The 16,721-nt window shown below is 36.4% G+C and overlaps 1 protein-coding gene across 1 annotated transcript; it reads left to right on the top strand.

Annotated features, from left to right (window-relative positions):
• Nucleotides 1–10,842: 10,842 nt before the first annotated feature.
• On the top strand, nucleotides 10,843–13,747 carry LOC149183535 (DNA-directed RNA polymerases I, II, and III subunit RPABC5). Its single transcript, XM_089417175.1, has 4 exons — nucleotides 10,843–11,009; nucleotides 11,158–11,216; nucleotides 13,151–13,245; nucleotides 13,433–13,747. The coding sequence occupies exons 1-4, from the start codon at nucleotides 10,974–10,976 to the stop codon at nucleotides 13,456–13,458; spliced, it is 216 nt and encodes a 71-aa protein (XP_089273301.1). The 5' UTR covers nucleotides 10,843–10,973; the 3' UTR covers nucleotides 13,459–13,747.
• The last annotated feature ends 2,974 nt before the right edge of the window (nucleotides 13,748–16,721 follow it).

Genomic DNA, 16,721 nt, shown 5'->3' with positions numbered 1-16,721 from the left:
GCTTCTGCCTTTTTTGGGATTAGAGCAATCTGAGTGGATGATATGATGTGGTGAATACTTCCAGACATACGAGATGCCTCAACCATCCTCAGCAGGTCTTTTTTGAAGATGTCATAAAAATGAGAGAAAAATTCTATGGTCCAGCCGTCCGGGCCTAGGCTTTTATCCTTTTTAAAAGCTTTGAGAATGCCATGAAGTTCCTCTTCTGTGATTGGCTGGAAAAGGCTCGCGTTTTTCTCATCATCAAACATTTTTGGAGCCAATTCGATACCCCAAAGAGTATCCTGAAAATCACAGACTTCCTTTCTTTTGTATTGGTTTTTAAAATGCCTCACAACTTCATTTGAAATATCATGTTGGGATACATAATAACCACCTTTACCATCACTAATTCTCCAAATTGTATTTTTTTCCCGCCTGGCATTTGCAAATTTATGAAAAAATCTAGTGTTACGATCACCATCCTTTAGCCATATTTCCCTGCTTTTGAGCCTCCATGATGCCTCCTCCTGATCCAGAAGCTTTTGTTTTCTTTTTTCCAGATCTCTTATGCGGCATTTGATGCTGAGAGAAAAATCATTTGCGTCCATAGCCCCTAGGATGTTGTCCATCTCCTTTTGTATGTCTTGTAGCGCCTGTCTGTCCCTTTTTCTTTTATCATATTGCCACTCCTTCGCCACCTTCCTCAGAACTGCCAACTTTTCTCTAAAAGTCATAAATGGGGGAGATAAATCTCTTACCGATAGATCCTTCCATGCATTAGATATGATTTCATTGAAGTCTGGGTCCTCTAACCAAGTTCTATTAAATTTGAAGGGGTATCCCATTCTGAAGCCCTTCTCCCGCCAGCTGAGGAAAATAGGCCTGTGATCAGATGTAAAGGCGTTCCCTATGAATGAGATGGGCATGCCCATCTTGTCTATAATGCTCGCATGCAGAATGAACCGATCAATCCTTTTAGCAATATATGCTTCTCCCGTCCTACTGTTGTCCCACGTAGGCATCAATTTTGTAGGAGCAATATCCACAAGATTTTTATTAAGAAGTTCCAGCTTAAAACGGTCAGCAAGCGGGTCTCTTTTTCTGCATTTACCCCAACATTCATCAGAGCTTAAAGTTAGATTTAGGTCTCCTGCTATCATCAGAGATTCAAGTTCAAAAATTTCCGAGGCAAACATTTTTTCCCAGAAAGGGAGTCTGTTCTTATAGGGCGCATAGGTGTTCAGAATATTAATATGGAATCTTTGACCTCTGATAAATGCTGAAATAAGTATACCAGCAAAACACTTGTAGGCTTTGGCATTGATCCAGTCAGGATCCCATAAGACTGCCAACCCCCCTGACAGACCTCTTGCCTCTGAGGCAACCATAAACCATGAAGGAAACATTTTCCTAAAGTAAGATATGGAGACCTGGCTGCTGTGCATGGTTTCTTGGATTAAAATAATTTTTGGTCGAGCTGAATGAAAAATGTCCTTTAGCGCCAAGAATTTTGGGTTTGCACCTAAACCCCTAATATTCATGGAAACAATAAAAGTCATTTGGATGGCTCCCCAGCCATGCTCGCTCTAAGAGGCTGTAGATCAGTCATATCATGTATGGGGACATCAATAAGTGATAAATTTCTTACTCCACACTCTGAAACAATCGTTCTCCCCCTAAAATGTCGACTCCCTCCATTGTGTTTTTTCCTAACTGTAATATTTCTTGCAGAATTTGGGCTTATGAATGGAGAAGCAGGGCTATTCGGTTTATGAATGGTCAAAGGTTCTAGCTCAAGAGATTTTTTACTAAGCAAGAAATCAATGTCACTGTCATACCTATTAACCGGAGATGACTCGGGGGAATTGAAAGGAGTGGCTGCCACCCAAGGCTCTTTGCCTTTTGAAGATGGGAGAAGATTCTTATCCGGCGTCGGGGAGGAGGATGAGATCGTAATGGGATGGGAGCCGACAATAAAATCTTTTAATTGCAGGGGCGGAGGAGAGGGGACAGCCTTATCATCCGATGGTTCAGGGATGGGCGCGCAAAAATTAGATGAAGACCTATTTATATCGAGGCAAACAGGCTTTGCTAAGGAGGCCTGTCTGATATCAGGCCCATATGAAAGATCCTGGGGTGACAGCCGCTGAGACAGATTGGGATCCGAATTTTTGAGAGTCTGTTCATCCATAAGATCGGTCGCTGATACACTTACTGAGGATGATGAAATCTTCTCTGTAAGGGGAATAGTAGAATCAACCCGAAATCTGCGATGGACCAGCCTTGGTTTCGGAACTGCATGGCGCCTGCAATTTTTTATCAAGTGCCCAGTTCTGTGGCATGAGGAGCACCTAAAAGGGATACCCCAAAAATCTAACCTTTGTTTAATTCTGAAGCGCCCCCACGCAATCTCAATATGATCTGGGTATCCCCCTTTATATGCCTTCTCGATGAGAATCCACGCTATCCTTTTATCTTTTTCTCCTCGGCACCATGGATCGACATAAACAAATCTGCCAATGGAGTTTCCTATTTCTGTGAGGGATTCCATGGACCACATTTCCAGAGGAAGATTTGGGAGTTTAACCCAAATCAAATTATTTGATGGAGTGTTTTTTAAAGGATCAAACCCAATATACCATCTGTAGAGAGCTAGAAAGCTTCTACCACATACCCATGGACCCTTGAAGACAGCCTCTAAATCAGAAGCCTTCAGGAAGTGGAAACAATACCATTCTTTCATAAGGCGGGAGATGATGGGGGTATAACCAATCAAAGGCTTCCACCGGTCATCGAGCCATTTCCTCATAGCTACATCGTCCATTTCCGGGAAATGCCATCTGCCCACCAAGGCAAGATTCTGAAGGCTATCAATTCTTTCCGAGAGATGAGAACTGTCCAGAGAGATAGCTTGAGGCGGGGAGGAGGTTTTGACCAGATTTCTGGCTTTATTGTAATGGTTCGCATGTTCACTCATTCTCCCTTCCTTCACATGGGATTCCCTTTTGTTATATGCGCTCTGATATGGAAGGCTAGAGGGGGGCCCGTCCTTCTCATGCCACGAAGGTTTAACGATCATATCATCCACTGTGGCTTGCCACGCGGTAGACACCTTGGACACCTCACGTGCCTTTTCAGCCAGGATGGTGGCTCGGACCATGGCCTCTGTGGCAGATGCGTCCGACCCAACTTCCATTGAAACTAGAGAAAATCTCACCACTGGCAGAAAATCGCCGTCCTTAATTAAGTTCCAGGTCAGGATTGTACAGGAAATTAATCGTCCCCCGATCCAAAACTGAACATATCACCTGGATGAAATGAATGCCAGATGGGGGGAATTTAAGGAGGATGGCTCAGAGCAGACATAGGGATCAACGCAAAGAATACTCCGGAAGGAATGCTTGGTCAATACAATGCAGGCACAATTAAATAGGCCAGCTTTAAGTCAGGGATCTATGCAGAGGATGACGATAGCTAACCGTCAATTTGACAAAAGAAGGATGTTCCTAGATTGACAATACTCTTAAGTACAAAAACACGTCATATGAAGGACACAGACCATAACTCCGCGGAATTTTGAAAAACATTCCAGGGGAAGGCTACGTGATTTCCATTCCTGGAAAACCTGTTTAAAGGAGAATATGATGGAATAATAACTAATTAGTTACCTTGGACGAGTTCCAGTTCATGCATTCTTCAACGATACTTGTAGAAAAAAATTTAAACAATTCAATATAGACATGAAAATGAGTATACAGAGAGAGAATTTGAACTATGTTTATAGTACAAAAAAACTTTAAAACATATATATAACCTATACAATCACAAAATAGAATGAGAGCATCTTCAATACATAATTGGGTAAATAAGGAGTATGGCCGAGAGAATAAACCCCAGCCATTCATAGCTAGGCAGGTTTTGCACTATAAACTCGTATTCTCTCTCTATATATATTAACAGAGTCAACCAGTTTTAGAGAACAAGGTTGAGACCTGTAGGTGACTGTGATACTCTCAGGGTTAAGGAAAAACCCTAAATCCCAATAAATTTTAAACACAATAACCTATCCAAGAGGAAAGCCGTAATATTATCATGCTTATTCTATATAATAGAACGATAACTTCTAACCCCAAGATTGGAAAAATGCAGAGACGAAATGGGTACAAACCCTAAGAGAAACTATTGAGAAAGCAACCAAATAACAAAGAAAATCTATGACATAGAACTGGGAGATTCAATATATGCAAGAGAGAAATTTATATGTTTTACCTAGAATTTGAAGTCGTTGAACCGAAGGTTAGGAGTAGAAAACCCTGGGACCTCGTTAATCACTCCAATGAAAATGTGTCTTCGAGAGAAAGAATGTGAATGAATCCAAGCCACAAATATTAAAACCCAAATTCTATACTTGAAGAATCCTAAAAGAAATAAGAATTAACTAAGATCATGTCTCGAAGAATTACCTGAGAAGCACTATTTGGTTGAAGGCAAAAATACAGGGGCTATTATTACAATTATAAACTCTGGAAAACTTTTAACGTCAACGACCAGAGCTGTGTTGTAAAGGCATGTAAGGTAAGTGGCAAATGTGTTTAGAGTTCATAGGTCTGATTCAACGAGAACACTAAAATAATTATATCGGTGAGAAGGAAATTTAATACACGAATCTCTGTAAGGATTGGAATTCATATAAATCCTGTGAAGAGGAAAATAATTTGGTGTAGATTACCAAAGGCCCAAAACAAACATATTAATGAGTAAGGGTCTAGGGAGTTCAAAATAAAAACAATTGTGGTAGTTTAGGAACAAAGTATCAAAACATGAGTTGCATAGAGAAGATATTATAAATAGGTGAGAATTCAATATCACAAGGACTATTGTTTAATATAGAAAAAAATGTATATATCTATACACAAGTTATTGAAGTAAATAATTCTCTAAAGGAAATGAGTTTAGAAAGAAGGGATAAACATTCCTATATAGTTAATTGATTTCCTTTAGTTTATTTTTGTTTTTGTTTTTTTGTGTTAGAGGAGGTTCATTACACTTTACGCCCATTTTTTCTACTTCAAAATTAAAAGAAATAACAACAAATAAAATAAATCTAATGGAAATTAACTTGGCAACATGAGAAAATATCTCACCAAAGTCAATTCCCTCTACCTAGTAATAACCTTTTGCTACTAACCAATCTTTATATTTCCCCATTCTTCCTTATGCATTCAACTTCTTCTTAAACACCCATTTATCGTCAATCAACTTTCTTCCAACGAACAACTCCACTAGATCCCAAGTCTCATTCTTGTCTATGGATGCCATTTCTTCAGCCATGGCCTTTTTCTAGAGTTTGTCATCCTTTGAATCCATTGCCTCCCTAATAGTTTTAGGATCATCATCAGTAATAAATAAAGCAAATTTGAACTAAAATCAGGTGGAGTATGCCTTTATGGCTTCCTTCCTTCTCGAATTAACCCCCTCAATATTGGAGTATGTGGTTCTTCTTCTTCTCATTCTTGTTATCCTATAGAGTCTGATTCATCATCCTTCAATTCAAACTCTCTTTTCCGCTTCTTTCTACCTTGGTATGACTTCCTATTTGACATCTTTGATTTCTTTAAACAACACATCCTTCTTAGTTTTTGGGTTCCATCTGCACTCAAAATAAAATTTGTAGTACCGACATGCTTCATGTCAAATTTAGAGGACAATTGAGTTTTCACTTCCTAGATGATTTCCCTAACATTTCCAATCAGTAACATATGATCCACATACAAGACCAAATAAATAAGATGATATCCAACCAGTTTGAAATATACACATTGATCTTCTTTGCTCCTTGTGAAGCCAAGTCCCAATATATAAGTATTAGATTTTTTATACCACATCCTTGGTGGTTGTTTTAACCCATATATGGAAATTTTCAGCCTCCACACCAACTCTTTTTCTCCCTTCACCACGTATCCTTCTAGATGCTTCATGTAGATTTCTTCTTCCAGATCCCCATGTAGGAATGTTATCTTTACGTCCATTTTTTCTATATCAAAATCAAAACCAACAACAATAGATAAAATAAATCTAATAGAAGCGAACTTGGCAACCGAGAAAAAATATCAATAAATTCAATTCCCATTATATGAGAATAACCTTTTGCTGCTAAACGAGCTTTGTATTCTCCATTCTACCTTATGCATTCAACTTCTTCTTAAACACCCATTTACTGCCAATCAAATTTCTTCCAACCAAAAACTCCACTAGATCCCAAGTCTCATTCTTGTCCAAGGGTGCCATTTCTTCAACCATGGTATTTTTCTAGAGTTTTCCATCCTATGAATTCACTACCTTGCCAAAAGTTCTATGATCATAATCAGTAATGAACAAAGCAAAATTAGAACATAAATAAGATGGAGTATACCTTTTTGGTTGATTTCTTTCTTGAAATTGATCTCCTCAATACCAGAGTATGTGGTTCTTCTTCTTCTAATTCTTCTTATTCTATAGAGTCTGGTTCTAGTTCTTTCTCCCTGGCTAGGACTTCCTATTTGACAACGTCTTCGATTTCTTTAAAAAACACATCCTTCTTAGTTTTTGGGTTCCAAAGCTTATAATCTTTTAGACCATCTTTATATCCAATAAAGATACACTTTTCATTTTTCTTATCCTACTCACTCCTTTCTCCTTTGGAACGTGTACATTAACATCAAAATCAAATACCCTAAATGTTTAAGAGAGGGTTTCTTACCAATCCATCCCTCATGTGGAGTATTGTCATCTAATGATGACGAGGGTAACCTATTTACTAGGTAACATGTAGTGTCCATTGTATTTATGCTAAATTCCTATCCTAACTTGGCACCACTAAGCATGCTGCTTGCTTTCTCCATCAGTGTCATGTTCATTCTTTTTTCTGAGGTGTGTATGGAGTAGTCTTCTACCTTGCTATACCACACTTCTTACATAATTCTTCTAATTCATTCTCGCATAATTCTCCACCATTATTTGTCCTCAACGACTTAATTTTCTGCTCTATATGATTTTCCATAGGGAGCCTTAGACTCTTCAAATTTGTCAAAGACTTCATATTTCTTTATGAGGAAATAAATCTATGTATTTCCTGAGAAATCATCTATAAATGAAACATAGGACATGGATTTACCCATTGATGGAATTAACACAAGTCCAACCACATCACTTTCCACCAACTGTAATATTCCTTCTAACCTCGTAGCATTAAAGAAAAATCTTACCTGCTTATGCTTCCCATATAAACAATGCTCACGAAAATCAAAATCCAGAGAGCAATTAGATATACCTTCTACATTACCGTGTAGTACTCGAAGGGCCTTCTCTCTAATATGTCCTAGTCTTTGATGCCACAACATAGTCTTTTCTCCAAAGGCTATAAGAATTTTTCCTTCTTCTACTCCACTCTCAAGAACAAATAAATTGTTGCACTCATTACTAGCAATGTTTCCTAGTAGCTTATATAAAGTTCCAATTAGAACTCCCTCAACAATACTATTGCTCCTTGAACCATCCTACATGTATCCTTTTCAAACATTATTTTTACACCTATTTTATTATCCTTCATCTTGCTTACAAAAATCAAATTTCTAGTCAACCCTGGGATGTGAAAAACACTAGCGAGTGTTCCAATCCTTCCACCCATGAGCTTCAACTTGAATTTTCCTTGTCCTATGATTCTGACTATTGAGTCATCTCCTAAGTAAACATCACCACCATCATATCTTTCATACACACAAAACCATTCCTTGTGAGGAGTCATATGAAAGGATGTGCCCAAGCTATGCCTCATGATCTACATGTGTACTTGAAGAATCCAAATATGCATCCCCTCCTTCATGTGAGGAGGTTATTGCTTCTATAAAAGAAGCGGCATTAGATCCCTTTCCTTTCTGAGAAATTTTGGATTTACAAGTTTTCTTGTAATGCCATTCTTTTTCACATCTCCAACATACCTCTACAAATTTTCTTAGAAATTTAGATCTTCCTCTAGATTTAGGTCTCTTGCTTCAGGACTTATTTTTATTTCTATTATGGGAGTGTCCATTTACAAATGAGACATTTGCGTTTTGAATTTCCATATTTTTTTTGTCTCATCTCCTCTGATAATAAGGATGCAACTTTTTTTCTTTTCGAAACTTAAAATAGTTACATTACTACCTATGTCAACAACCAAACTATCCCACGAGTTTGGTAAAGAACACAAAAATTGATACACTTATCTTCACCTGAAACCTTATTATCAACACATAATAACTGACTTACCATAATATTGAAGGCAAACACATGTTTTTTTACGAAGTCTCCATCCTTCATCCTTAGGTTATGCAAATTTTTTTGTAAGAATAATTTATTCACCAGGGTCATAGACTGATACAAAGTCCCTAACTTGTTCCACAATCCTTTTGTTGTAAATTCTCTTGAAAAATTGAATAAACTAAATCAAAAAGACATAATTGTATTGTGTTATGATCCAACTTGGTACAATCTTCTATTAACATCCTTGTTGGTACAATACCCAAATCCATAACGATCCATTAAACTTTGTCCACCAACATATCTTCCATTTTGTGCTTCCACAACTCAAAACTTTGCCCAATGAATTTCTCAATCTCCATCTTTGAACTACTTGCCATATTTTTTCACCACAATAATTGATTATGCAAATCTCCCACTATAACTGGGTCCACCATAGGCCTGAGCAAAACCCCCTAGCCACAAAGCATCCCCTTGAAGCAAAAACTACTCTTATACCAAATGTAGGTTTTAACCCTCTATAATTAATTGCTGCAAACAAATTCTTGATAAAAGAGAAAAAATGCAATGGCAAACACACACATTAACACAAAGATTTTACCTTGGAAACCCAAATTGAGAAATCCAAAAAGATTTTTTAGCATATTCTTCTTTACAATATTACAATACAATATATAAATCACAAGGCATCCATAAACTACAATTTCATTTTTCTTAGATTAGAATACAGTTGTAGTTCTTAGTCAAAACTATGAAGCTATGGAATAAACCACCATGCACCACAAAACTGCTAAAGGAGAAAATTGTGTGTCGAAAACCACCAAATGGATGCAAACCCAAAATTTTTCGAGGGCACTGCCCTGAAACCCCCCGAGGACAATGGGATTCTCCCCCCCTTATGACCCACTTACTGTGTTTGACATAACGTATAATGTGTGGAGGTAGTCATGCAAATAATATAATACATACCCAACACTTAGCTCCTCCATCTTAAAAAGTTAACTTTATAATTAACTCAAGATAAATTACTTATGGACATGTGTTCTTAATTGATGAGGTATCATTGTCATTAATTGAAAATCAACCCATGGTATTGTATATAGAGTTGCCATGGGTATTGCAAGGGGATCAAATTGAAGACCAACTACTTTTTGGTCGCAAGGAAGACCATGCGGGATTCCCCCTTCTTTCCTTGAATATCTGGAGGGAGGGTGAATGAATTGCCAACCATAATAATGACTTGTAATCTTGAAGAACTTAACTATAATTGAACTTGTGTCTTGTGGCCTCACTGTTGGCAACATACTTTATGTGCATGGTTCAACTAATTAGTGAATCCTAGGTCTCAAGATTTCCTCATGGGTTCTTAATCAAAATTGCTATATAAGAGTGTTTAACAAGGTACCAATATCATATGTAGAATTTCAATCTATGAAGTTGTATGTGGGTATGTAGTGAGATATGTGCACTATTATAGGAGCTTCAAACTTAAGATCGACTATCAATGGGCCTTAGCCAAAATGCCAATCTAGTGCATTCGATAAAGTACCCATGTTATTAGTAAAGTTTAATCCATGGAGTTACAACTATGTGCAAGCATTATGGGCGATCAAACTCAAGACCAAATGCTTTTGGCTATTATCCTTAGTCAAAATTGTCTAATGAGGCATTTGACAAGGCACTATTGTTGTTGGTAGAAATTCAACCCATGTCATTATACATGGAGTTGTAGCAATGCATAGGCACTACGAGGAAATCAAACTCAAAACCTACATATGATCATGGGTCCTTAACCAAAACACAACATTGAACATTCAACAAGATATCCATGTTAGTGATATAAATTCAACCCATGGAGTTGTAGTCATGCGTGGGCACCATGGAGGTGATGGATCAAACCTGTATCTAACAACTTATAGTTTACGAGTCCTTGACCAAAACGACATGTCAGGATGTTTGAAAAAGCAACCACATTATTCAAAAAAGTTCAATCTATATTATTATATGTGGAGTTACACTGATACACCAGTATTACAAGGAGATCAAACTTAAAATCAAATGCTTATAGATATGAATCTTCAACCCCAATGCCATACCAAAATGATTTATAAAATATCCACATTACTAATAAATTTTGTTGTTGTTATTTCATAAAATAAATATCTTCAAGGATAACCATAACAATAATTTTTTTTTAAGTCAAAATTGGTCTAAACCGAGGTTATTATTTGATTATTGATAACATTTTAAATAATGTTATTATTATTACTCTTTAATAATAATGTTGATAATGATCACGAAGCTTCTCGACAATACTTATATATTTAAGTATGAAAAATCTAGATGTAAAATAATAATAATTTATTTATTTTTATATTCCAAATAGTGTAATATTATTTTACAATTTATTTATTTTTATATTCCAAATAGTGTAATATTCGAAAACGGTGGGTAATTCTCCCTCCCACTCAAAAAAAAAAATGTACCCCTCCCCCTTTTTCTCCTCCTAGTTATATTACTAATTTAAAAACTTATATTTGTTACCAAAAACCTAAATTCTTACATGTGATATTTATTTAGCAAAATAGGTGCGGTCAACTATATAAAACTGCAAGGAGTAGTGGAAGCGGTCTGCGTATTCGGCGGTCTGCATATTCGGCCCATCACAGAGAGGAGTAAAGCCATTAGTGGGCGCTTGCCTGTGATCTGTGAAAATGATTATCCCCGTTCGATGTTTCACCTGCGGAAAGGTTATTAAATACTCAATTTCTCTTCAAATCGTTCTTTGCGTGTATGTTTTCAGCTGGTTATGTTTTCAGAAATTTGAGCACGTATTCTTATATATAGGCTTGGCATTTTTGTTTAAGCTCGGTTTTTGGGTTTTATCCGTGTGCGCAGGTGATTGGGAACAAATGGGACACATACCTCGACCTTCTGCAGGCCGACTATACTGAAGGGTACTCGTTATTCTTATTCCGGATGCTTTGACTTGATTTCTAGTGTCCCATCTTTCATTTTTTTCTTATTTTACTGTCTGATCTGGTTTGGTAGAAAAATTAAATGAATATTTAAAATTGAGATGGGAGGCATTTAATAAAGGGCACAGCGTGCTAATACCTGATATGATTTTTTACTGAATTGCGTCTGTTAATTTATCTCAAAATCCGAACACAACCCTGGGGTAATCGTTTATGTCAGAACCACCTTAAGGAGAAAGCTAGTTTCCTATTGAAACCCTAATGCTGTACTGGGTTTCTTCCATGATGTCAACTGAAAAAAATGCCGAATCGTTGTATTCCTAAGGCATATTCTGCTTGGCATCACTGCTAAGCTGAGCTAACTGGGTCCCCAGCATGAGTCTTTGCAGGCAAGTTAAACATGCCAGCAGCGACCCAGACCTGCAAGTACTTGCGGTTTATTCGCTTCCGAGTGAGTTCTATTCCAGGGCAAATGGAAAAGCTCGCTCACATAAAATATAAATGGCAATAGAGAAAACACAACCCTCGGCGAGCTGATTCTCCACATTATTCCATTTATTATTGATCGATTATTGTGTTTTTAATGCCCTTTGAGACCTATCATTTTAATGGCGTTTTTAATGTCTTTTGAGACCTATCATTTTTGTGAGGCATTTTTATGGCCTCACAAGTTAGTGATTTTTCAAGAAATCTCACGGTCGGAGTGTTTAATTTGAAAATGGATTCAGCACCATCAAAACCTTGCAATTACTACTACTAATATGTTTTTGAAGCTTTTGTTTTCAGATTACTTTTCTGTTTTCAGATTACTTTTCTATTGAAAACATGGTTCTGCCTTTTGTTATCTTTCACAAAGTACAAAGTGGATGATCTAATGCTGGGCAGTCTTTCCATCCGTACCATTAGGAGCTAACTCTTATTAATAGTTTGATTCACTCTCTTATATATGATTGTATATATACCCCTTTCAACTTTCTAGATGTTTTTGAATGAGATAATTCTAAACTGGTGTATGTCAGGTATTACTGGACTACATCACAAGTTTGCTCAGTGTTTCTAAGGTTCATTATTTATCATCTCGACCTCATGCGTAGTATTTTTCAACCACTCCTAGATTGAAATGTCACTGTCGTGTTTTTGAAACTTAACAGTGTAAACACAGGGCTTTAACACTATTTTTAAGAAAACTGGCCACTTTACCAATAGTCGACCTGTACAATTGATTTGGGCTGTTCCCTTTTCTGTTAGTCCATCATACTTTTCAAAGAAGCTGAATATATGGTTCTAAATACTCTCCCTTTTCTGTTAGTCCATCATACTTTTCAAAGAAGCTGAATATATGGTTCTAAATACTCTCCCATTTAACCTTCCCAGTGTTTGTGATTTTATAGTTATGATTCAGTCTCATTGATGGAGATAATATTGTATCACAAGGTGATAATCAGAGTATACTTAAAAGTTAAAACATTCTTAAGTGTTCTTCGATTTCTTTCAGGCATACACTATGTTTAATGTATACTCAAAACATTCTTAAGTGTTCTTCGATTTCTTTCCGGCATACACTATGTTTAATGTATACTTGAAACATTCTTAAGTGTTCTTCAATTTCTTTCCGGCATACACTATGTTTAATGTCATACAGTGAAGGAGTAGTTGTACTCCAGACATCTTCATTCACTATACTTTCTAAGCTGAGAAAGTCTTATACGATGTTCGGAACTGTAGTGAAATCATTTGTTACGCTTATGTTATTTGAATTTCTTTGTATTTTACATTAGGCTATGCCATTGTCTCCATTTAGTATTTACTATTTTGTATTGAGAGCAAGAATTCCATTTTTCATTAAATAAAAAATATCTGTTTTTCATTACAATCCGCTTATTTTTTCACTGGTTTTTTAATCTATTGCTTAGGGACGCTCTTGATGCATTGGGGTTGGTGAGATACTGCTGTAGGCGTATGCTGATGACTCATGTTGATCTCATCGAGAAGCTTTTGAATTACAACAGTATGTCTGATGCTTTGAATATTTACGGCACTTGCGCTGTTGTTTTTATGTCATATCTAGTTCACTTAATTTTGTATAAATTTGTGTTTTTAACACGAATTGCACTCAAGTTTATCCATCAATTTTTATAATCTTCGCTTTTAAGTTTATTCATCAATAGTCTTATCTTTGCTTTTTTGTTTTGCAGCTTTAGAGAGGAGTGAAACAAGTTAGTAAAATTTCTGGACGGTTATGGAAGAACTCCCCTAATATTTTTGGACTTGTCTTCATATTGCTAGATGGCTTCAAGAGTATCACGTGTGTGCATATATAAATAGCATATTCCATTACCATGTTGGATTATGCTCAATGATGATAGGTCACTCTTCTTGTGATGGAGACAAATTAGTCATAAGTTAATGGTTATTATGCGAACGTTTTCCCAATATATGAAATATTGTCATATCTATGGATGGTTTGTGAATATTATACATATGAATATATAAATAGCATATTCCAGTACCGTGTTGGACTGCGCTGTATGATGATAGGCCATTGTTCATCTGACAGAGAGTAAGGTTGTGATGAAAGGTTTGTAAATATGTTGATCTAGTTATTCAAAGTCGTTAATTTTAGCATATTGAATGCACACCGTTTAATCTTTTACCCAGGTCATGAAATTGAGGGGTTTGTTAGCAATCGTTATTTTTCTGCAGCCCTGAATTCAGTTAATTTTAGCCGTGTCTGCAAAAGTTTGGCATGCTTTTCTTTTGAAAATTGATAATCACTGTTTGTACAGTTTTGTTGGAATGAATTATGACCCCATGAGATTTTGAATAAATAGTCAGTAAGATGATTCTTGTTCACCATCTCATGATTTTAAGTAATTTGTGTTTGCGTTGGGGGGCATGAATCATATGGCTGCATCATTGGCTGCCCTATTGCAGTTTATATTTGTAAATCAGTACGCTACCATCAACAAGACCTTGTGTATATGTTTGTTATTACTTGAAAAGTTTCAGGTGGTTAGTCCCAGGAGAGGATGGTCTTGCTTGGTCTCTCTTGTTCATATTCTTACTGATGTTTTATTTCCTCCGTTGTAATTCTATGAATTGGTACGACCCTTTTGTTTTAACACCACATGTTTTTGTATTCTAGTTTGGATCGTGGTCGGTTCTCTGTCCAATGAATGCCTCTTTTAAGATGCTACCAAATACATATTATCGTTTCATTTTTTGATCTTATCTTTGACGAGTAACAGTATATTGTTCTTAATAAACATCCTCGTTCCTTGGAGTTATTACCTTCCGTTCACCACTGTTTAATCTTATCTGCATTGGGGTTGAGTTATTGGTGTTTCTGCAGTTGGAGAGAGCTTCCCGTGTAAACTAATATTGTCCAATGGTTAGATCCAATCCCTTACCAAATAATGGATTTTATTCTTGCCAACAGGGTTCTCGTTTGTTGATGAAGTATTATGCTGATCACCCGAGTTTCATTCTCATTGTGGTTTTCTCCACCTTGTCCTGTCAAAAGAGTTTGGGAGATTTTAGAAAATAAATATTCCTCAACCTCAATACATAAGCCACGATACATAAGTATCCCTCAAGCCTAAGGCTTACAGATTGCTGGTTGAAACTTTGGCTATACATATGCATCCTTCCTACATGTTCCCTGCTATTGCTTCCATCTCTTCTTCCCTTATTTTTGTTATTTGAAGAGAGCCTCCTCACCATTATTTATTTTCTTTAAAAGCCCCTTTTCGGTGGGGGAGTTTAATTCCTATTTCCTTTCATTCTTGATTTGGATTATAGGTTGTCCAGCTGCGAGAAAACTCTGTAGTGAGTGCAAGTTTCTAGATTCAACCAAACATCAGTTATGGTTTTTCCCGGGTTAAGAAAGTTTATTTGTTTTACTTTTGTTGTTCTCTCCATCTATTCTTTGTGCTTCTCCAGTGTCAATGGTTTTTGTCCTAATTTTACTTATTTTCCAGGTTTTGGGTACTTGTATCCAATTTTCATGACCAGTTCTATTTTTGTTCCTCGACCTCTTTTGGTGTCACTGTTGCTTCTCAATTCCCGATTCCCGATTCCCAGTTTTGGGTGTAGCGCGTTTATAGATTTCTAGCTCTTGGATCTCGTTTTGCACTTTTTCTGTGATTCTATCTTTTTTCTTTTTCTGTGACTCTGTTTTCCTCTGTTCTTGTAACTAATTATTTCTTGTATTCACTTTCTTTATTAATCTATTGGAAGGGTTCAAATTTATGTTGTCATGAGAGTCAATTCATTTCGGAATTCTAATGTTAATAAATCGAGCCTCTTCCACACAGGAGACCTTGCCTTGCTAAAAACGTTACCTCCTCGAATTTGTAACTTTCGCATTATTTGCCTTTTCCAAGCACCTCTATTTGCTAAATTTTTATTGGTTTTTTTGAGCAGCTCTTCAAGCCTAGGGCTGATGATCATACCACCTCAACCTTAATGCATCTTTTATAGGTGGGGGTGGTGGGGCAGGTTTGTTTTTTTTAACAATCGTGTCTGTCAAACCTATTCCATGAACCCAGCGTTGGTATTGAGAGTATTGCGTTATTTGTTTTCTTTGAGCATATTACAAAGAAATTAGCACAAAGAAGCATATAAGTTTGAGGGCGGGCTAACGATGAAATATCAAGTGAAGATGTTAAACCAATATGCAGGAAATTCAGATCTACTCTCAGTTATCAACATAATGGCATTCATTTTATGGAATTGCATCAAATTAAACTTGTACAAACAAAATTTGCTATACGGTGCTGAGAAACAATCCACTTAGAAGTTCCCAACAAGTATTGACATTGTAAAGAATGGTACTATTATTGACTTGTGCATTGAGGGCAAAAGCATTTTGGAAAGGTAAAAGGGCACTGTAGTAAATGTCTTTGGGGTTTTTATCTAGGTCGTCGGTGTAATTGGTCAATGTTTGGAAAGGAAGAAGGTCATTCATTTGTACACATAATTGATTCTCATTAAATGTGACAACAATTTAATGTGAAGAAAATGTAAATCCCGAATTCACACTAGTTTAGTTTTTTCTAAAGGTTACTTTAATGGTGTTGGTTTTCAAAAATTAAATGATAGTGGCCAAAACTGTAACGATGCTTCATTTATGAAGTCGAGAGATTGAAGATGAGTGGAAGTTTGATTGTATTTTTTTTTATAATAAAAACTTTTGCCTTACTCATGGATGTTTTCATGATAATTTGTTAGGTTTTATCACGTAAAATCTTGTGTACTTTTGAATTTTGCGTCACTCTTTGTACAAACTTTGAAATACCAACAAGTGGTATTCGTCTAATCAACTGAGTTTGAGAGATCACTATGCAATTGAGTTGACTGAGTTTGAGAGATCACTATGTGGAGAGCAAGAACTGGTTGGAGGCGTCTCTATGTAAAAATAGTATTGTGGAGGCCCATATTCCAAGTGCATTGTGTTTTGAGTGGACTAGCATGAGATAAAAA

This window comes from Pinus tabuliformis, chromosome 3_2, assembly GCF_031772625.1.
Source record: "Pinus tabuliformis cultivar Carrire ecotype Pingquan chromosome 3_2, CPIR1, whole genome shotgun sequence".
NCBI lineage: Eukaryota > Viridiplantae > Streptophyta > Pinopsida > Pinales > Pinaceae > Pinus > Pinus tabuliformis.
The sequence above is the reverse complement of the archived record's forward strand: the minus strand, read 5'-3'. Positions and strand labels throughout refer to the sequence as shown.